Raw genomic sequence first — 21,797 nt, forward strand, 5'->3', positions numbered from 1 at the left:
AAATAATCTGTTTACATTCGGTATTTAAACCACCAAATTATTAGGACTAGAGTACTGGAAATAAAAGCATTCTTTACCTTTTTTTTTGGTGTGTTCATTGATCACAGATTTTACAGATCTGAATACAGAAGGTAAGTTGACTCCAAAAAATAGTAAAGGCTATCAAATCTGTTCCCAGAGAGGACATAGGTATGGTTTAAGATACACCTCTATGGAAAACATTTCTGTGATGTATAACATCTTTAAAAAATTAGTTTTTATGATTATTACAAAATGATTGTCAGAGCATCACTGTTTTCTATACAGGTGTATACAATTTATTTTGAATCCAAGTTTTTCCATCATTGACACCTTTTAGAAGTGCATTTTGATTGAAGAGCACCTGCACTCTCAATCTGACAAGCAGATGCAAGCTAATGTATTTGCAGTGTTCCTTCCATGTTACAAATAAAAAAATACCTAGTGTTTATACCTTATTGATGCTTAAGGTTCATCCTTCTAACTGTATAGACATTGCTTTTCCAGGTAGGGTAATGATGTTCTAGGTCAGGGAACACCAATGAGAAAGAGGTTGGTGGTTGTCATTTTTTCCTAAGTGCCTTTGGCTCATAATCCTCCAGAACCATATTTCTGGATAATTCCTATTGTTACTGTTATGATGCCATGACAAGGTTTACTGAAATTCTTAACTGGATAAACAGAATGTCAACAGCAAAGGGTGATGAATTGTATTGGCATTGATGGAACCCTCTTGAAAATGATTGAGTTAAAAGCCTTAGAAATTGTGAGAGTAGCAAATGTATCACCAGTACATGCATAGAATCTATTTTAGGTTGATTTATTCAAAGGTATCATTATATGCAGCTGAACCTCAGGAGATTGGAAAGAATGGAAAGGACCCCGTTGTTCATGGTGGAGTACACACAATAATCATCTACTTGCTTGGAGATGATTAGATGCTACTTTAAAGGTTTGTATATTGCTTATGTCCCAATTCAAAACCAGTATTTCTGTTCTGTAAAAGGATAAGCTGCAGCACAAGTTAAAGTAACTCGTCTTTTCTGTTTTTATTCCCATTGCAATATGAAAGTTCCACACATTTTTTTCTTGCCTTCTACTTCTGTCCTCCTAGACAGGCCTGAGTACATGTTTAAATTACTAGCCTTCATTTCAAAAGGGGTGTGATAGTTAGCATTAATAAGAAAGAATGTATAATCTGAAAGCAAAGTAAAAATATTGTTGTTAAGGTACATTATTATAAGAATTAATTAAAGTATGCTAAAAAGTATTTATGTCTTAGTGTTTACTGAAACAGACTGAGATCCTTTGTTAAGACTGGTATGTCTGCAATTCTTAGCCTACTGAAAGAAAGGCAAAATTTATTTTTTTGCTAGTTATTTTTTGCTTAAAACAAGTCTTGAGATTCTAACTGGGACCATTTTTTTTTTCTTCAAGCTCTGTCTGATATGATGCATGGGATACAATATGACTTACAAAGGACTATAAGGAGAGAACTGTAATTTCAGATACAGGGGAATTCAAAGAAGGCTATTTTTGTGTACAAGTACACTCAAGTAAAAGATCTGAAGCATCAAGACTAAAAAGTCATTGCTGCAAAACTGTATAGTTTGAGACTGGTATACACATACTCAAGGTAAGTATGGAGTTAATCAAAAGAGTGGAAATGCTTCTAGTACAGAGGGAGAAAAAAAAAGTATTCTTCCATGTATTTTTGGTTCTATATCAGATGCCTTTTCATATTCTATTCCATTCTATTAATCCCCTCTCCCCTCTTAATAATGTTCTGATTGTATTCACAGTTTGGTTGTTGCAGTTTTGCTGTTTATAAAGCATTCCACATGAAATAACTCACAACAGTTCTACTTAATACCTAAAGAATTCCCCCTTAATTGCAGTAATTCTTAATATTATCAAAAGTATGCTAAACACAGCAGGTTAAAACAAGAAATAAAGGACTACAACTGATACTGCATGAAAAATCTGTGTAGGCAGAAGTAGTCATCACAGATGGGATTCATTCAGTATACTGCTGTTAGTTCTACCACCCACAGAATCTTATTATCGTTTCCTACCAAACAGTTCATTAGCTCTGAAGAAATCTCTATTGTTTGTTTCGGCAGATAGTTGAAGTTACTGTGATGATATATGGATATTAAGTAGTTAAAGGTCATGCCAATTAGAAAAAAATGTTACTTTAAGTTTCTGAAGGTCATAATTAAAAGTGTTTTCATTTGATGACAACCAGTATAACTTCTGATTTGAAGAAACACTTGCAAACTTATCCTTTATTACTGAAACTGAAAGTATTCTTTCTGCAAGGGTAGAGCATCACGGTGTTGTCCATTCCCTACTTGTTAGTTTCTTCTTTTGTTCGTTAAGTTATAGTAGAAATTTGAGCAAGTGACATCCTGCCACAGAGGAAGGATGTGAGCTTCCACCTTTTTGCTGAAGCACAAGCTGACATTCCTGATTTGTATACAGGGCGGAGTTCTGCATTCTTTTTATTGCTGTGAGTGTTGACGGTGATGACAGTTCTTACAGGAGAGACAGTTCTTTGATCATGTGTGTCACTCGCTGTGAGGAGGAAACTTGCATTAAATTGTTGTAAGGGACTTGACTTAGGAGAGCTGGTAGAGTGAATGGACATAAAAATTCTGATTCATCTGCCACTTTCTTGGGGAAAAAAAAGTCTGTATTATAATAGTTATAAAGTTATAAAGCAACTATGGTGTAAATAGCTGTAGATAGATCCAAAGTAAAACAGAATAAAAACTAAATGCTTGCTTTACTACCTTAGAGAAAAACCTAGAATTATTAAAAATTGCCCAATCTTATTCACAAACAGTTGTATCAGCACAACTAAGCACAGCACTGTGGTATAAGGGTGGAAACTCCACACGCAGGCAGAGTACTCATTCTGTTAATTCACAGCCAAAGAAAGTGCACTACACTTAACAGAATTTAATTAAAATTTCCAAAGAATCCATTCTTGTCGTGGTCAGTTCATTTTGAGTTAGGGGAGAGTTAATTGTTCCTAAGTAGTTTGCCTGCAGCAACAGAACAGAATTCAGGAATTTCTTGTTTGTGAGTTCCTCATAAATTACCAAATCAGCCACATGGCTTTATAAAATAGAGTATTAGCTGCAAAATGTTAGTTGCTAAAGGTAGTGGAATTAGTATGAAGAGCTTGCTGTTCAAGAACTATCTTGTAATTTCTTCTTGTTCCTGTTTACCAGATTGTTAAACGACATATTTAATGCCTAAGGGAATCTCCTATCTTACTATTCCTTCCTTCCTAGTAGCTTTACAGATTTCCGTGAATGAAACAACAGATTTCAGATGTTGATTTCCTCACTTAGTTTCATTGCAGCCATCTGGTGGTGACATCACACATAATCACCTGTGTCTAACAAGCACCTGATAGTTCTTTGGGGGCTGAAATGAAAGTACAATGCACACGCATACCAGCTCAATATCAGGGTGTATTTGTACTTCAGTGATTTACTATCATGATTAAGATACACAGGAGACGACTTCAGCTGTTTTAGTTAATTTGGATCATTTCCTGCAACTTTACTCATCCTCCCCATTAACCTGAATACATTTTTTTTTTTTCCTGAGGTAGACATTAAAGAGGTTAAGTAGGTTGGGCCCTGTGACTAATGATTCCTTGGCTCTGACTGTATTTTGCTGCTCTTCTAGAGCATTCCATGACACTTTATTAGCATGCAAGGGATACTCTCAGATTCTCAGCTGTAAGACAAGAGTTGGAAATTTGTGTTCTAGAAATCTCATAGCTTCATGAGAAACTGTGGCTCTAAGACCGAGCTTCAAGGTACAAATACAGAACTACTTAAATAGTAAAACAAACAAAAACAAAAAACACATCTTGCATTAGCACTGTCTTTTATGTTAGCACTCTGGTTCTGAATTTTCATGTTCTGCATGGATTAAAAAAACACACAGCACACCAAAGAAAAACTTGGTCAAGGTGATGCTGCAGTAATTGAATGAGGCTTTGCAAACTCTGTAGGAGTTTGCTGTTCCACATACACTGCAAAAGCTTGTTTTTGTCATTGCCAGTGCCTTATCACAGGCAACAAATGAAAAGTGCAATTGGGAACTACTTCACTACACAAAGCATGGATTTAATCCTCTCCTTTTAGAAATGTCAGCAATATGAAGAGGCAGCAGCTAAATGAATACACAATGACCTGACAATGAGAAGTAAATGTTTCCTCTGCCAGTGTTGAGTTGTGAATGATGGTTAGTATTACCTGCATGGACAAAACCCCTGGTTTTAAATGGTCATTTGCATACAAAATGAGCACATTCAAAAAACCCACATTCTAAAATGAGTATTCACTGCAGAAATAGTATTTTGTAGTGGTTCTCCACCTAGGGCTACATTACAGATGCCAACGCTGCAAGTAAACCAATTACTCCTTTCACACCTCACAGTAAATAAATGGCACATAAAATGCCTTGGCTAACTTTCCTCTTTTGTCTTCTATACTCCAGAGTATGCTTCAGCACTGAGGAACAGAAAGGGTATCAGTAGTACTACATGTATCACCTTATGGGTGTGTTGGTTTCTTCTTTGAGTCAAGCACCTGACTCTGTTTCCTCAAGTAGAAAAAAAAAAAGGAAAATACACAGCAATTTTACTTCCCTTACCCTTTGCAGAGATTCATCTGCTAAGGATCACAAATAGGAAGGAGTATTCTGAAACAGTCATAGCAATTTGCAACAGAAATGTAACAATAGAAGACCCAGCTGCAGACAGCATTAATTTCCAGCAGAAAGTGCAATTTCAATAACCCAGCAGTGTTTCCCATGTGTACTTCCTTTTCCTATTAGACAATGAAGCAAGTCAGATGTTGTGTTAGAATTGAAGTAGGTGAAGTTTACCTAAAAGTGCAGTTAACTGTGCTCCAGGGGCAGCTTTGCAAAAGCTCCTCTTGCTTTTCCATTAACATCTAAGAGACCAGATAGCATGTTGATGCAGCTCAGTTCCACTGTGCTAGGTTCTATAGCTAAGGAGAAGCACATCCTGAAGTGATTCATGTTTTTCCCTAGCTTGTTTTCCTCAGCTCTGTAATTGAAAATGGCTAAAGCATTATTTGAAGTACGTATAGTATCTTAGGAACTAACTCAGTGATCATAAATTTGCATCACAAGTGCACATATAGCTTCTTACCTGGCATAAATTTTCCATCTGAACCACTCATTAACTATACCACAACTATGACCCACCCTGTAATCACCCCTGGCTAATATCTGTCAATTTGAAGCTCCCTTTTCTACTTTTTATTTTTTGTTCCATTCTTTTAGAGGCTTTTGGTTTTATGTAAAGAAAGAAATAGAAAAGAAATAAACTTCTCATTTGTTTTTTTGGGGTTAGAAAACATGGCAAGGGCAGAAACATTGAAAACTCACAGAAAAAAATGGATTTAATGAGGAAAGAATCAGATAAACCATACCAAAGGAAGATGCAGAACAAGAAGAGAGATGTGGAAGAGAGGAACTGTGGAAGAAAGGTCAAGAATGAATGAAAGACAGCTATCATCTATTCTTTTCAAATCAAACGAGTAATGCTATGCCATCCTTGCCCCTTTAGGGGAAAAAAAGCCACTGCCTGAAACTGACATAGCCCATGTCAGTATTAGTACTGAACAGAGTTTTCAGAGAAATATGATTAGTAATTTTACTCTTAATAGGTGTAGATAGCAAGCTGAAGCAGAAGTATAAATTCCGTAGAAATTAAAGGCAGCGAGTATTTGGAATGTTTACAATGTTGTCAGCGGGCAAGGTTACCAAGCTCGTGACTATGCAGATACCAAGTATTTTAGTTACAGCCAGATATTACAGTAAGAGAAACTGAAACACAAAACCTTAATCAAGCTGAAAGATTTAAGATGTTTCAGTGATGTAGTTAAAAAGATGTATGTAAGCATGAAGTCATTAAAATGACTTAGGCCTCTTAATCTTCTCAAAAGCAGATTAAGCTAAACTTAAAACATGACAAAGAGAAATTTTGGTTTTATGCACTACGTATCCTTGATATGGATGTTCAGTATGTACAGTTCTGAAAACTCATTTTCTTAAGGTTTTTGCATCCCCAAAATATTGCGCTGCAAGCTGACAAAAAGCTGCCAGTTCCACCATCACACTTGGCACACTCAGTTAAGAGATTTTTAAAGGCAATGGAGTGTTTCAAAGATTCTAACTGAAAAAGATGCTATGAAAAGTGGCATAATGCTTTTATATGAAATGTTTGCTAATTCTATTAAGTTTAATTACAGAAGTACCTTTTTTTCCCAAAGTATTATTGTAAAAGCTTTTATGTGGAACGTGGAAGAACTGCAGAAAACAAACATATACACAAAAAATTAATTTTCAATACACTCCAGTATATCGTGTCCAACATGTTTAATTTCTTGTTGTTCAACAGATTTATTCTAAGTACAGAAGTATATCAGGTACAGTTTTAGAATTAACTTCCCTATGGTCGTAACTTGCTTCATGTACAGTAAAGATGATCAAACACCAAATTCATTCTCCAAGAAGAGATCTTTAATGATGGTCAGAAGACTCTGAAAAAAAGACACGATTTAGACTGTACAAACGGTACAGTAAACCAGTTCAAGAACATAGTTCAGAACCTAGAATAGATAACTGTATCTAAATCTGAGCATAGTATTTGGCAGGTTCAACTGCCCTGATAAATAAATCACCGCACCAAACTAAATATGCAACTGTACTGGGTCTGGCTGGGATGTTAACTTTCCCTGCAGCAGCCCATACAGTGCTGCGCTCTGCACTTGTAGCTAGAACAGCAGTGGTATCACACCAGTGTTGTGTCTGCTGCTGAGAAGTGCTGGCACAGCATCAGGACTCTCTCTGACCCTCCTAGGGGGTGGGCAAAAAGTGAGAAAGAAACATCAGCAGGGCAGCTGACCTAAACCAACCAAAGGGATATTCCATACCATATGATGTCACACTCAGCAATAAAAGGTGGAAAAAGGAAGAAGAGGGGAGGGGTGGGCTCTCGTTGCGAAAACGTCTGTCCTCCTCCCGAACACTGGCTACGTGCGTTGAGGCCCTGCTTCAAGGACGTGGTCAAGCATCGCTCATTTGTGGGAAGTAGAGAGTAATTTATTTCCTCTGCACTTCCACATAGTCTTTACTTGTTTTGTTTAGTTATTCCCTTTCCCCCTCCCTTTTCCCCTTTCCCTTTTTTCCCTTTAGTTGAATTGTTTAATTAATAATAACATTTCCTTAATTATATATATATATATATATATTTCCCCTTTTTAATTAAATCATCCTTATCTCAACCCGTGAGTTGTTCTTTCCTTTACTTCTTCCCCTCCTCATCTGAGGAGGGGGAGTGAGAGAGCGGTTGTGGTGTTCAACTGCCTAGCACGGTAAAACCACCACAGCAACAAACCTAGCTAATAGTAAATAAATCTACCACACCAAACTAAACATACAACAAACCTAGCTAATAGTAAGAATCCTTTTTCACACATTTTAAAATGCTATTGCAGCAAACTCTTCCGCAGGTTTGGTACGGTTATTGGTATTGGTTATTTGTAATTGCAGTTTATTTATGCTATTATCCTTAAGTCTAGAATTATCATCACTAATTACATATATAAAATGTAAATAATGTTTGCATATACAAATTCAACTGGGAGCAAATGACCTATCTATAATAGTGCAGAAAGTAACCTGAGTTATAGCAGCTCATGACAAATAAGAGGGTATTATATAGTTAATACTTACTATCTGCCACTGCTTTTTTGCCTAGAGGAAAAGAAAAAACAAAATAAGCTGAACAATTACACTTAAAAAAAAATCCTGTGTATATTTTACAGATAAATTTCAATTAGATTACACAACTCACAATTTCCTGAGTGTGAATAAGATTTAAAAAAGCGTACAAGATGTACTTTTTATGGTACATTTCCATAATCATTATATATATAAATTCTTTTTAATCAACCAAGATTCTATGCATTTAGAAATCAGAGCCATCAAGACTCCCACTAGAATTCGAGGAAAATTTATACAGAATGGTAGTTTTGCATAGTGTGTGTGTGTATATATATATATATATGTATATACACACAGAAAACTGAAGGATGTAAACTGAAGTAGTAACAATACCATTTGCCTTAAAGATCTTCTTCTGTAATTAAAATAGCTTATTTCACATTCCCATTTTAACTGTTCTCCTAAAAGACTGATTTATAGTGACCAGATAAAAATATATGGAAAATAATTCTTCACGAGGCAGGCAGTCCTAAAAGGCTGTGCAATCTCCATCCTTGGAGGGACTCCTTTGAATTCTGACTGGTGCTATCAGCAACTTGATCTAACTACTTTGAGCAGTGGTTTGGATCAGGTGACCTCAAGAAGTCCCTTGTAACCATACTGTTCTATAAGTAAATGCATTAAATACTAAACTGAACCCTAAACTTCAGGAAGGGCTACAGCTATTAAAAGCTATTTTCACTTTAAATTAATGCTTAGCTTACACTTCCTTCATATCAAGGTTCTTATAATGCTTAGTGACAGGTAGCAACTTTTCAGCATAACCCAAACTCAAGAATAGGACCTTCAACATCTGTTGTAATCTTCTGCTCTGAGGGACCAGACCCACTCAAATGTACTAGCTTTACATCAGATGTTCTTTTTCCTCTAAGAAAGAGATCCAGCATCACCAAATAAAACAATTCAATGTTCAGTGACGTTCATTTAAACAAACTTTGAGGTGCACCAGCCCAAAATTATAGTACTTAATACAGTCCACGTGGGAAACCATTCTTAAAGTTGCCTTTTTTTTTTTTTTTTGCAAATATTAAGAAAAAAAATCAAAGTTCTAGTTCAAAACAACCTTACATTCATTCCGGAAAAATCTAGAGGAGAAGCCTCTGGCTACACATTTCAAGTTTGATGTGTGTTTTTAAAACCAGTGTCTACATTATATAATATTCATAAAGCAGGCACAGTTACACTAGTTTATGAGTGATTTTGTTAGTGTAGCCTTCTACACTGAACATGTTAAACTTTTATGGCAAAAACTTGGCCTTAAGGAAGTGCGTTACTTTCTTATTTGCTGGATATTTTCAAGGACAGTTTGAACTGTTACGGACAATCATTTTATAAACCATGTTTCTAATTAACAGCCAATGAAGATTAAAATGTTTAACTTACCACCATATGAAATTTTGTAATAGGTATAAGCTGTTAATGCTATACCGACCCATACTTCTTGATAAACTGTAGAGAAGTAGAACCTCATGGCTCTCCATGACTTTGGAATCATGGCTTGCACCATCTGAAAGGTATAAGAAGTTCTGCAGTGAGGAGTTTTGTAACTATATTCTTACCTGCTATATATGCATGTGTATGCATGTATAGATATGCTTTTATACATCTATGTGTTATGCATACCAAAGTATTATATATATTTGTACTTTATATGTATATTTGTATATATATTCTTTATATATGTTACACACATATATATACACACACACATCTGATACATCATCATCAGCGGTTTATGGGTTTGAAAAAATAATCCCCCAACATGCAAAAGTACTTATTCCAAAGTAAAGCACTGAAAATTCAGAATTAAGGTTATAACTTAATGGGCTAATACACACAAAAAGATATTCCAGCTGATGAAAGGACTCAAAGATGATCAACGGAGCATTTGCAGAGCAGCAGTATGTAGGCTCCTCTCCCTTTATCGGTAACTTTTTTTTTTTTTTCCAGACTCTCTCAGGAGCAAAACCTTGTTCCACACAAGCTAGACAGACTCTTTCCTTACACTAACAAGTCAGTTTCCCTCCCTCGCTCCCAACATGGTAATCTCTACTCAAAATAGCAAAATGCAAGATAAGCTCCTAAATTCAAGATTTATCATGAATATATTACTTTAAAAATATGTCCCGAGAATAGAGAGCCTACTGATTTTTTTTTGTCCTTTGTATCCAGCTTTGTTAGTCCAGGTAAACACAGAAATCTGTGTCAGATATGTTTTAAAATAAAACTAACTCCCATACAACACATTGGCATACCATTTGCACCACATTACACAGCAATACAACGTGTTCTACTGTTTCCTACTTAAACAAGCAGAACACTTTATCCTATACAATACAACCCATTAAAATCAGTTATATACAGATATGGACAGTGTATGTCAAGTCAGCATCCCAGGACAGAAAAACAGGTATTTTTTTTTCCAACTTGTGTGAAGCCGTTCTCACTTATTTCCCAGTGCTAAGTGTAAAGCATCCTTTAGCAACCATCAAGGGTAAAAGGAGGTATGGGCAGCCAATGTCAAAACAACTAGAAAAAACTAGGTGGAACTTAATTGAAAGCATCTTCATGGAAATGAATGCATGAATACAGACAAGTCCACATTTCTCTTTTCTAGTTTATGGAGAGACATCTCAATCACATTTGTATTTCCTGAAACATTGCTGTGCTTTCACCAGTGCTATTAAGAGCAGTGAAAACCACTCCCCCCAAGTTTTTAGTGTTTGTTCACAGAATCACAGCATGGCCAAGGTTGGAAGGGACCTCTGGAGGTCATCCAGTCCAACCCCCTGCCGAGCAGGATCACCCAGAGCGCATTGTGCAGGATGGCATCCAGGTGGGTTTTGAATATCTCCAGAGCAGGAGACTCCACAACTTCTCTGGGCAACCTGTGCCAGTGCTGTCACCTCGCAGTACAGAAGTGCCCCCTCATATTGAGCCAGGACCTCCTGTGCTTCGGTTTGTGCCCGCTGCCTCTCCTGTGGCTGGGCACAACTTAAAGAGACTGTTCCCATCCCCTCAACACCCACCCCTCAAATGTTTTTATACGTTACTGAGGTCTCCCTTCAGTCTTCTCTTTTCCAGGCCAAACAGGCCCAGCTCTCTCAGCCTGCCCTCGTACTACAGGTGCTCCAGTCCTCTAATCGTTTTCTTAGCCCTCTGCTGAACTAGCTCCATGTCCCTCTCGCACTGAGGAGCCCAGAGCTGGACACAACACTCCAGGCGTGGCCTCACCAGGGTTGAGCCCCAGGGGGAAGAACACCTCCCTTGACCTGCTGGCAGCACCCTTCCGAACGCACCCCAGGACACCGTTGCATTCTCAGCCACAAGGGCCCGTTGCTGACCGAATGTCACGCCGCTGCCCGCCAGGCCTCCCAGCTCCCTCTCTGCAGAGCTGCTCTCCAGCAGGACACCCCCCAACCTGCACTGCTACATGGGGGGCCTTCCCCCAAGGCCTCAGCGAGCACAATACTTCTCAAAACCCCTCCGTCCAACAGCAGCATGCCCTTTTTGCTCCCCCCTCCCAAGCACGCCCTCGCAGCGCGGCCCCGCGGCCCTTCCCGCACCGGGGGGCGACGGCAGAGCCGGGGCACGGCCGCCCCCCCCCTCACCCAGCACCTCCCGGGGGCTTCCGCCCGCCGCCCCCCGGGGTGCGCCCCGCGGCACCCACCGTTAGGGCCGGGGGGGGAGCGCGGCGGCCGCCGAAGGTCACGGAGCGGGGACAGCCGCCGGTGCCGCTGCGGGGGACGCCGGGAAGGGGAGGCGCCGGCCCGGGAGGGGCGGCAGCGGCCGAGCAGCGCCCTCTGCAGCTGCGGAGGAGCGGAGCTCGGCTCCCGGCCGCTCCTCCAGGCACGGGGGAAGGAATCTGGGTGCCCGGGGAGCGGGCGGCACTGGCAGGCAGCCACCTGCCAGGACAGGCTGAGGCGGCTCCGCGCCTGGGGGCTGCTTCCCTGGGCAAAAGGAGGGACGAGGTGGCGCATTTGGGACCGGGAGGGGACTGTGCTTCGTGCTGTGACTGCGGAGGGAGCGTGCTTCGTGCAGGGACCGGGAGAGGAGCGCGTTTCGCCCCGGGAAGCGCAAACAGGAGCCAACACCCGGCCGTACGCCGGTACACCGGCCGCCCGCCAACATGGCGGCCGCTTCCCCTCAGCGCCGCCGCCCGGCCGAAGCGCCCGGTCACGTGGTGTGGGCGGGACCAGCCCGAGCGCGGTAAAAGAGCCGCTCGGGGCCGTGGCGCGAGGCCCTGTGGCAGCCATCATGCTGCGGGCGCTGACGGCGGAGCAGATCCGCGACTGGTTCACCGTCGGCAAAGCCGTGACCGCCGTCGAGTTTTTGGGGGGCGAAGCGCACGCCGGAGCCCCCCCAAGTCCCCTCGGCTGCCCCGATGGCCCTCGGGAGCCCTTGGTGGCCGCGGGGTGAGTGCGGGGCTCCTCGTGGTGAGGTTGAGGGGCTGCGTGTGGGGATACCTGCGGCTCCTTCTCTCAGTCAGCTCCGTGCCTGAGGTAACAGGGTGAGCGGTGCGTGCCCTCAGGGCCTGTGGGTGCCTTCAGCTGCCCTTCAGTTTCTTGTGCCTGTCATGGTTGCAGTTCGGGGTGCTGCTGTTGGCTTCCTGGGCTGCACGGGCTGCCTGCTTCTGGCTTTGCCTCAAAAAGAGCACAAAACTGGCACGTCAAAATGTTTGTCTTCTCTCAACCGCTCATGCAAAAGCGCTGCTGGTACTGAGTTCTGAATTAACGACAGAGGTCTGCTTTTTATACAAAGAATTAAAAAAAAATGCATAAATACAGTAATGGCCAGATGGGGGGGAATAGGCTGAAGTAGTGCCAGGGGAGGTTTAGGTTGGGTATTAGGAAGAACTTCTTTACTGAAAGGGTTGTTAGGCATGGGAATGGGCTGCCCAGGGAAGTGGTTGTGTCACCATCCCCAGAGGTCTTTAAAAGACGTTTAGATGTAGAGCTTAGGGATATGGTTTAGTGGAGGACTTGGTAGTGTTAGGTCAGAGGTTGGACTTGGTGATCTTGGAGGTCTCTTCCAACCTGGATAATTTTGTGATTCAGTGAAACATTTAAAAGGTTTCAGTGTGGGAAAAACTGCTGTGGTCTTTAACTTACATGTCCAGCTCTCTCCAAGTTAGCCTTTTATTTTGTAGACATTTTATTTGGCTAAAAACATCACAGGCTGTTCTGCCCAGCACTTGTGCAGGTGGGAAACATTGCTGCTCTTCGATATTACTGCCACTCACTTTTCTGCTAGCAGAATGATCTGTGTTAGTTGCCTGTTCGTGGCAAAAATATCAGCAGGGTTGGTGTGAGGAATAGCAGTTCCACATCGCCTCATGCAAATCGTGTAGTCCCTAAGTAAAAAGCACTTAAACAGTTGGTTCTCAGGCAGTGACTGTCAGCAGGGAAATGATGGCTGACCTACTGCAATGATACTGCTGTTTGAGTTGAAATCTAGAGCATAAGCAAAATTTCAGGGAAGTTTACTTAGCTGGCTGAGGTGCAGGTTTTCTTTGTGGCATATTATAGTAAGCCTAACAGATTTCTTTAGAGTATATCTAACTTCTTGCTCTTGTCTTCCTGTTCCTTCTACCTTTGTGCTTTTCTCTGATATTTAACTAAAGAAGGAGTACATTTGCAGTTTGGTCTGATGAAAATACTCGTATTCTGTAAAACTATCAATTCTATATTTAAAAAATAAATTGACAAAGTAAGGTGTTAGTGGACCACATTTCTTCAATCTTTGGATAATTTTTTCCTGTGCCACCTCTAGTTCTTAGGTTGGTTTCCCTCCTTTTCACCCTGTTCGTTGCTGCTGCAGCTGGATATAGTAGCCTAGTATCTGTTTAATCAGTAAAAGGTGTGTAAAAGTAAGCAAGACTTTCCGTGCTTTTGCTTAGCATTGCGCTGGGAAATAACTGACTGTGATGCTGAGGTTTTTTTGTTATTATTCAGTAATTGCCTTTTAGCGTGTTTTAATGGTGGTCCTTGTTTCTGGACTTGGAAGTCTGTGTTTGCTTGTATTAAAGTGAAATGTATGAACAATGAAGTTGTGTCAGTGGTCACTGTTGTTGACACACACCCACACACACCCCTACCTGCAGCCTCCATGTTTTTATGATCATGAAGGTAAGTGGACCCTATGTGTTTATTGCCCTATCATCTTCCATAAACTAAGATGTGGGAGTTAAATTTGTGGGGCTTCTTTTCACCTGTTTTCCAATAAAAAGTTGTGAAGCTGCATGTTTAAAAAACCCGTTTCTTTATGTGAATTACCATTGCAGGGTTTTTCAACACCTGACTAAATAAAAGATGTTTTCTGGAGCCTGCGTTGCAGATGTTTAACTCCTTGAGGGAGCTTTGTCAGTGAGAAAATACTTTCAGGCCATCCCTGAGCTCATGCAGGGATCCACTTCTGGCTTGTTTTAGAACTGCATGAAAAGGATTGGAAAGATTTTATTCTGTACTGATAGAGCAGATTAAGTTGAAATGAACGCTTTTAAAATTTATTTTTAAACCAATAGCTAAGCAAAAGGTGGACAGAGTTTATACGATCTCTGAGTGCAGATTGCAGTTTGCACATACGTATGACGTTTACCATATTTAGCTTATGGGAAATGGGGGGACCAATTACTCTTGGTGATGAGCTGCATTTTTAAATTATTTTAAACCTGTAGGAACTGATTAACTCTAGCCTTGTAGTAGTTTGTTAGCTAGCTTTATGCAAGAGTTCTGATTGTTTTGCCTTCTTTGTATCTGGTATTCCACTCTCCTGTGTGAAATGTTCTCAGGATCTGTGAATTTTCCAAAGGCTTCTTAAAATCATATAGTTACCTTCTATGGAAGATACTGTGCAATTTGTTTCACCCAATTTATATTGCATTGCAAGTAAATTCGTTCTTACGTGGAGAATAGTTGTGGCCTGTGTTTTCACTGACTTTCTGCTCCAGTTGTCTGCTGTGCCCATAACTACTGTGTGTCTGATCAGTCTTGTAAGGCTTTATTATGAACACACAATGATAAATAATGGCAACTGAAAATTTGAACAGATCGCCTCTTGCTTTTGCAATGATCTGTTGAATATCTCTTCCTGTTACAGAAATGTGCCGTATTTTTTACACATACTTTACCTTGTTTTCATTTTAGAACTTATTCTTGAGGTTGAGAAATAACTGTTCAGCTCCAAAGGGTATTTACCATTTTATTTAGTACAACTGATACTAAATTAAATCTTACACAGTATGAAGTTCCCACAGAGCCTAAAAGCTGTGTGACAAATACAGTAGTTTGTGCCTAATGCTTTGTGGAGTGGTGCTATTTCAAAATATGGGACGTGGTCTTTTTTATACATCTATGTCTACCTGTATGCTAAAAGGAAAACATCTCAATGCTTTATCAGCAGCAGCTATGGTTTTTGTTAAAAGGTGCCTTCAAACACAACACTTTAAAGGAACTCTGAAGATAGGAGGAGGGTTCATACTTAAAGTTTGTATAATGCACACTATAACTAAGGACTTGGATTTCTTAACTTGTATAAAAAGGGAACGTGTCACAGTTCCTATTCCTATGTTTGTGGATGGCAATCACTACAAAAGGAGACGGACACTACATAGCTTTTTGAAAGGAACACAAACCTGCTCAACTTGATGGATAGTAATACGGAAGGTTCCAGATTCTATCAGAGAAAGTGGGAAACATGCTGTGCGTGTTTTTGTCGACATAACTTGAAACAGTGGGGATTTCATCTTTGTCTGATCTGTTAGAAGTGTCTCCATGCAGGCTGCAATGTTCAGAGCAATTTGTATTCCATACGTCTACCAGTTGCTCTTGTTGGTTTTCTCTCTCAATGGTAGTAAGGAAATCTTTTAAAACTTGCTTGAATATGTAGACTATTTCCCAAGGTAAAACATCGTTTTCGGCCAAAACTTCACGAAATCTAGAAACAAACAAGAATTGAGATCTAATCATCAGGGCTGACAATTCTTCTGTTTCCTCGCTCATGTTTTGAGGTAAGGGGAAGGAGGAGGAAATGACTGTGCTCTGGTGTCATTTATTCCTTGCTGCAACATTTCCCTACACGCCTCCCCTGAAAGGTTACAGGAGGAAGAGCTCTAACAATGCACTGGAAGCTGTCCAACTATTAGGAGGATTGTTGTTATTCAGTATGCTTTTTTTTTTTTCCCCTCCTCCATCTGGGTAACTTGATTTAAACTGACTTTGCCCTTAGGTATATTCTGGGCTTTAAAAGGCACATGGGCTTCTTTTGTCATTTCTACGTGCCCCTAGAAAATATATTTAAAATACGAGTATAGGAGAATTTTACGTGGTAATTCCCCCCAACATTTCATATTTAGTAGATTGCAACCAATTTGCAATTAAATTGTAATTGGTTACAATTTAATATTGGGCATAATTAACAGGAAAAAATGAAAGTATTGAGAGGTCATATTTTTAAGCATGCGAGACTTCCCTTGTTTAGGATTAAACCAGGAAAATCCCGATATTCAAAACCAAGGACTTCACCTGTACAACATAATAAAGCATAGGTGTAGTTTCTAAAGCATCTATAAAATACATTCAAGTTGATGGTCATTGTTACACTGGAAGAAAGATCAGAGCCACGCATAAGCTTGGAAAAGATAGAAGAAATAGCTTATTTACGCTCCAGTACTTGAGGCTAGAGGAGTAGGAGTAGTTACCTGCTGAGGACGGTTCCGGTTTGGCAGGGCTGGATTTGAGAACAGAGAACTTCCAGCTGCCGCTGCTCCGTGGTTGGAATTGTTGCTTGAGGATTTTGGTAGTTCTTCAGCCAGTTGTAATCCATGCCAGGTTTCTGGACTTTCTGTTCATTTTCAATCTCTTGCACTAATCTTTCACGCTCTTTCAGGTGCCATTTCAGCTCCCTCAGCAAGGTTTTTGTAACAAGTTCTGATCCAGGATACCTTGTGGATTTGTAAGAATTGTTCTTTGACCATTTCATCCAGCTGAAAAGTGGCATTTTTAAGCTGCGAGGAAGAAATAAAACAATGTATTTTGCTTATTTCTGTCAGATCAGTAGTATTTATACCTACAAACTTAGTTTTAAGCTGCTGACTGGTTAAAGGAGACTTTACTCGTGATGGTAACATTTCTTGCACTACAATATAAGAAGCAATAATAATTGGTAAGCTGTAATTAAATCTGACAGGCCTTACATTTTCTGATATTTTACATCTGTTTTCCAAATTAACACTTTCAAATGCTGTAAAGTTCAGAGTTGTTAGTGCATATTTATCATGAAATTACTTCATGTTTTTTTTTTTCTGAGAGTATATGAGGTAGTTAAAAATATTTTAAAAAATGAAGTAATTCTTGCAAGTTTATAAAAATAAATTGATAAAGTCAAGTTCTGCAGTTCCATACAAGTCCAGCTTAGAACTTCTGTATCGCTTTGTATTTTTACATAAATTCTTACTGATGTAACCTCTGGAAACAGAAATCTGGTGGAACAGACTTTTAAATTGCAGTTAGTTACAAACCATGCAGACAGAAGCATACTAATCAGAAGGAAAAAACATAAATTACCTTTGCAGTTGTCTGACCAGTGTTGTTTCAGGTGAGTTTGCTTGAAGGTCTCTTATTCTAGCATATCTTGTTTCCTTCCACCAGTAGTAACAGCCTGGAAACAAGTTTTTTTTCTTTATTTACTCAAATTGTGCTTAGAAAAATGACTTTGAGTACTGAACATGACAGTTTAAGTTTTTCTGCTTTTAAAGTTCTTTCTCATCCTCTATACCAGAGAGCAGCAGTAATCCATTTAACCTAACATGGTCTCAAACACTTTCTACAAAGTCCATTAAGGTTTCCTACCTTTGGATTGAGTTCTGCCGATGGCAGCAATTAAAGAAAAAAAGGTAACAATTTCAAATGCTTGTTGCTAAATCCATCCGAAGGTATTGGTGGCAGTGAGATGAATAATGATTGTCTGGAGCAACTCCAGACGTGCTTCTAGCTGAAGTTAAGGCTGTCGGATGCTGTGATGCTTGGCTGTGCATAGCTGTAGGTCACGGTTTAGAGCTGTATTTTTATGCCTGTAGAGTGCTAAAAATAGCTCTGTTGCTTTTATCATCAACCTAAACTTTCAGGCCAGTGAGATGCTGAAAGACTTTCTCCCCTTAGAGGGGGGAGCAGGCTGTTGTACTGTCACTTCTGAACGGCTAAGAATAGGCTTCCTCCAGTACAGAGCATCTCAAGCCTTTGTTCGCTGAGTGTTGACAGAACAGAGCTATTTGACAGTTGCTCAGAATTTTGGTCGCTATATTAAATACTTCTTGCAGATGAATTTCATCAATCTCATGGTACTACACTTCTTCGTTACCGTGCATAACATAGCTGTTAGCAGTTTTAATTAACATTTCAAATGTGTTTAAAGAAGCCAGTCTGTAACACCTACAGTGTGCCATGAAAGACGCACTAATCTAATTAAAGGAGTGGAATGAGAAGGAAATGCAAATTGAGGTCAAACTAATGTAAAAAGCCCAGAATTTAAAGTCTTACCATGGACTTTGCTTCTCTCTCAACTGGCTGTCAGTTGCTTTTTCCCGCGTTCCTTGATGAGCGTTTGGAGCAGATCCATTTTTAAGATGAATTTCCAGGGATGGCATTGCATGCAACAAAGGTCGCTGAAGCAGCCATTTTCCATTCCAGTTCTCTGGTCTCTTCCTATTAATCTAAGCGATAGGCATGGTATATTAAGTGCCTCCCCTCCTTGTTTTCCTAGTTAGAATGGCTAGCTTTGCTCTTCGAAGTATTTTTCCTTCCTACTTTTTTGCCTCCACTGGTGTGTGGAACTGTTGGAGGAACAAGGCTTCTGTAAATGTGTTCTAGATGTCATACAACATAAAGAACGACGGGTAGGGCTGTTATTAAAGCTGATATTACTTATATATTGGAAACATTCCGATGTCAGTATTAATCCTCTTCAAGTGGGAGGTTTTCACATTGCATTGTATGTGGTACTATGAAAAATGAAGGCAGCTAGGTTTATGATGACAGAACTGTCCTGACAGATTTTCAGATGAAATTAAAATGTTCCTTGCCACCTCCTTTACAGCAGTTACCATGTCACCGCTTACTTTCCAATTTGATACAGTGGAGAAAAAAATGCTGTACAGCAGAAAACCACTGTAGTGTCTCTGCAAATTAAGGAGATGTGTGCTCGAAGGTGTGCAAATTAATGAAATGAGAAAGCTACAACAGTGGGTTTTGTTGTTTTGCTTTTGTTTATTTCACCTAATCTTTGGTTATGCCACTAAATTTGGTGAGTCTGGATACTGAGAATGATGCTTAGATGCTTACCTCTTCACTGGAAGGGGAACACCAAGGTTGAAAACCGTGGTGCTTCTGGTTCCATGCACATTTCAGATCTGCATTTGAGATGAGATGAACGTTTGTGCGACTCTGACATTGGGAATTGGAACTTCAAAGCAATGGTTTGTGCAGTTGCTGCGTGGAGAGTTACCTCTGTCTAACCTGCAGTGTACCAGAGTTTTGCAGTGCTGTATTGAGATGGAAGTTGCAGCTTGACTTCAGCAGATAGTGGTTCTGTTCCCTAAAGGCATTAATGAGTGCTCTTAGTTGTAGTTAACGGCTGTTACATCTTAGCCTGGGGGATTTTCATTCCTCTCACTAATTTTTAGGCAGCTCTATAATAAAAATACAAATGGTGTGAAGTCATTACTGCTTACCTTCAGTGTTTGTTTTCTTGTAAATACATTCTTTGACTTACTACTGGGGGAAAATGGTGTGGTTTCCTTGACATTCCTGTGACAATCTTGCACTTCAGTCTGTAAATTCAGAGATGCTGTGTTTTTAAGTGAGTTAGGTTCTGAGTTTCTTGCCTTTGTTTGCCCTTCTCAGAATCTTCCTCTGCTGGTACTAGTGGCTAAAACACATCGTAGTACTTGAGAGAGACCGTAACATCAGTTACATAATGAGTAATTTTTCATTTGTTAATAAACCATAATTTCCTCTGCCATTGAAGCAGGGCAGTTGTTAACTGGTAAGTTTTGTGTAAATTAGCTGTAATGGTTTGTGTGTAAAATACAAAATGGAAGTTGAAGTTTCTTTAAATCATGCTTTCCCTTCAACCTCTATTATATTTTTTCTACTTTTCTAGGCATAGAATGTAATGAATTCCTAACGCATCCGTTTCTGTAGCTTAATTTTCTTTTGAATTGCAGTGAACAGTATCTCCTCATCTACTGGTAAATCAGATTGTTTTTTTTCATACATGTATTTCTTAGACTTGTTCTTAAGATAAGTATTTTTCTGTAGTGGGTTTTTAGGCTTGTCTTCTGATGTTCTCAAATTGTACTGAGGGAGCAGCAACAAGTGCTGGAGCCAAAGTGCAGATTTCCTTTCATAAATCATCTCAGACAGCTTTGGTAGTCCTTCCTTGCTTGCTGTGACACGTCCCAGGTTCATCAGCAAAGAGCCTTGTTCCAAAGGAGTAGCCTTAAAAGAGCACAGTTAATTGAAAATTAAACGGGCAATTGAGGAAATAAGGGAAGCAGCCAGTGGCTAAAATGGTATCTCTTTCTTTGCAGCCTTACATAAGACACAGATTATTTATTTTTATTTTGAAATGGCTTTCTACAAAACAGACTTTCTTGAAAAGCTTGATGGTTGCTTATATTTATCCTGTGGACTTCCTGGCACCAAAAAAATTACTCCAAAACCTTAATGTGTTCCTCTTTCTGCTATACTCACTGTTCTTCGCCCATCTCAAGTAAAGAGGAGGTCCAAATCAAAGTTAGTGGTTTTTGAACTAACTGTAAAATCTAGTGGTGTTTCTTATATATGCAGCTGACTAGGAGTCTGTATAGCTAGTTGGTGGAGATGCTGGGTGAGGTGGAGAGAAGAGGGACATCACATTTTTCTTCTTGCTTGAAAGGACAGAATGCTTATTTCTAGCAATTCAATAAGCAATCACTAAATGATAGTGTTGCACTGTGTGTATGGTTTCCAGTGCAGATTACTCCTGCTGTGCGTGCTAAATACTTCCACACTTCTTGGGAGCCTTTTCCTACATTCTCTATGGAAATTGAGGCTTGGGAAGAAGTTCTGACCACATGGCTTGACTTGTCTCCTGTGCCGTCAGACCACATGAAGAATAGATGCGTCATCTCGAGGATGGCTGAATAGAGCTGGGCAGTTTCAAACAGATTTCAGTGACTGAGCACATATGTAAGACCCTTAAGCTTTAGCACCACTAGATGTGTGAAGACAACTGCACATGAAATGACAGAACTGCTGAAACCAATCTTTGTGGTAATGGCTGCTTTGAGGTGGATTTTTTTAATGGGTTATGGTGGATGCATTTGATTTTTTTCATGTCTTCTAGCTGTGTTAGTTTCATGGCATTTTGTTTATAAATACAGGAGAAAGGAATCATTGAGGTAGCTTGACTTACATTTCCATAGTTACGTGCACAAAGTAAGCATAGTTTACCTGAAATTACTCCAGAATAGATTACTGTTGCAACTTTTTTTCCTTTGTGGCTTCAGTAAGCATATGTGCAGCCTGTAATTTAGAAAGGGAGAAGGGAGGGTCTATAGTGCAGTATCAGTGCAGGTCATTTGTCAAGAATTCCTCCGAAGACAGCACCACATCTGTGACCAGGGTTGTATCCTGGGTATCTTTTGTCCTGATGACACATGCTCAGTGTGTGCTGTGACAAACGTCACCATTTTGAAATGGTTGTTTGTTGTGTGTGGCTTGGTGTGAAGGTGTGGAAGCCCAGTCCATTGCTCTCATGTTCAACCTGATAATGCCCGGTGCCCAGCGTCTGTTCTGCAAGTTCCTTTTTTGTCTCCGTTTGCTCTCACAATTGGAGGGGAATCTTGAGTAAATATTCTGGAATCAAATATCTGGTATGTGACTGCAGTTATTTAG

The 21,797-nt window shown here is 39.9% G+C and overlaps 3 protein-coding genes and 1 long non-coding RNA gene across 5 annotated transcripts in view; 2 read left to right on the top strand and 2 right to left on the bottom strand.

Moving 5' to 3' along the window:
* Positions 1-568: 568 nt before the first annotated feature.
* On the top strand, positions 569-2,697 carry LOC118167456. The gene is made up of 2 exons (XR_004751145.1): positions 569-970; positions 1,456-2,697. It is a non-coding gene; the product is annotated as an uncharacterized LOC118167456 (long non-coding RNA).
* Positions 2,698-6,434: 3,737 nt separating this feature from the next.
* On the bottom strand, positions 6,435-11,667 carry ATP5MPL (ATP synthase membrane subunit 6.8PL). Its single transcript, XM_035326835.1, has 4 exons — positions 11,534-11,667; positions 9,247-9,370; positions 7,813-7,833; positions 6,435-6,617 (listed from the first exon to the last, which is right to left on the bottom strand). Exons 2-4 carry the CDS (start codon positions 9,368-9,370, stop codon positions 6,598-6,600), a joined length of 165 nt encoding a protein of 54 aa, XP_035182726.1. The 5' UTR covers positions 11,534-11,667; the 3' UTR covers positions 6,435-6,597.
* A 356-nt stretch (positions 11,668-12,023) lies between these two features.
* The window catches only part of TDRD9 (tudor domain containing 9), a 73,648-nt gene continuing 63,874 nt past the window's right edge, over positions 12,024-21,797 (top strand). The window contains exon 1 of one of the 2 annotated variants that reach the window (XM_035326831.1): positions 12,024-12,278. In XM_035326831.1, the coding sequence (XP_035182722.1) occupies positions 12,121-12,278 (158 nt within the window). In that variant the 5' untranslated portion in view covers positions 12,024-12,120. The remainder of the gene's footprint in view (positions 12,279-21,797) is intronic. The other variant, XM_035326832.1, reaches the window with a different exon arrangement.
* RD3L (retinal degeneration 3 like) lies at positions 15,295-17,494 on the bottom strand. The gene is made up of 3 exons (XM_035326834.1): positions 17,427-17,494; positions 16,562-16,867; positions 15,295-15,798 (listed from the first exon to the last, which is right to left on the bottom strand). Exons 2-3 carry the CDS (start codon positions 16,858-16,860, stop codon positions 15,501-15,503), a joined length of 597 nt encoding a protein of 198 aa, XP_035182725.1. The 5' UTR covers positions 16,861-16,867; positions 17,427-17,494; the 3' UTR covers positions 15,295-15,500.

Source organism: Oxyura jamaicensis, chromosome 5 (genome assembly GCF_011077185.1).
Source record: "Oxyura jamaicensis isolate SHBP4307 breed ruddy duck chromosome 5, BPBGC_Ojam_1.0, whole genome shotgun sequence".
Classification (NCBI taxonomy): Eukaryota; Metazoa; Chordata; class Aves; order Anseriformes; family Anatidae; genus Oxyura; species Oxyura jamaicensis.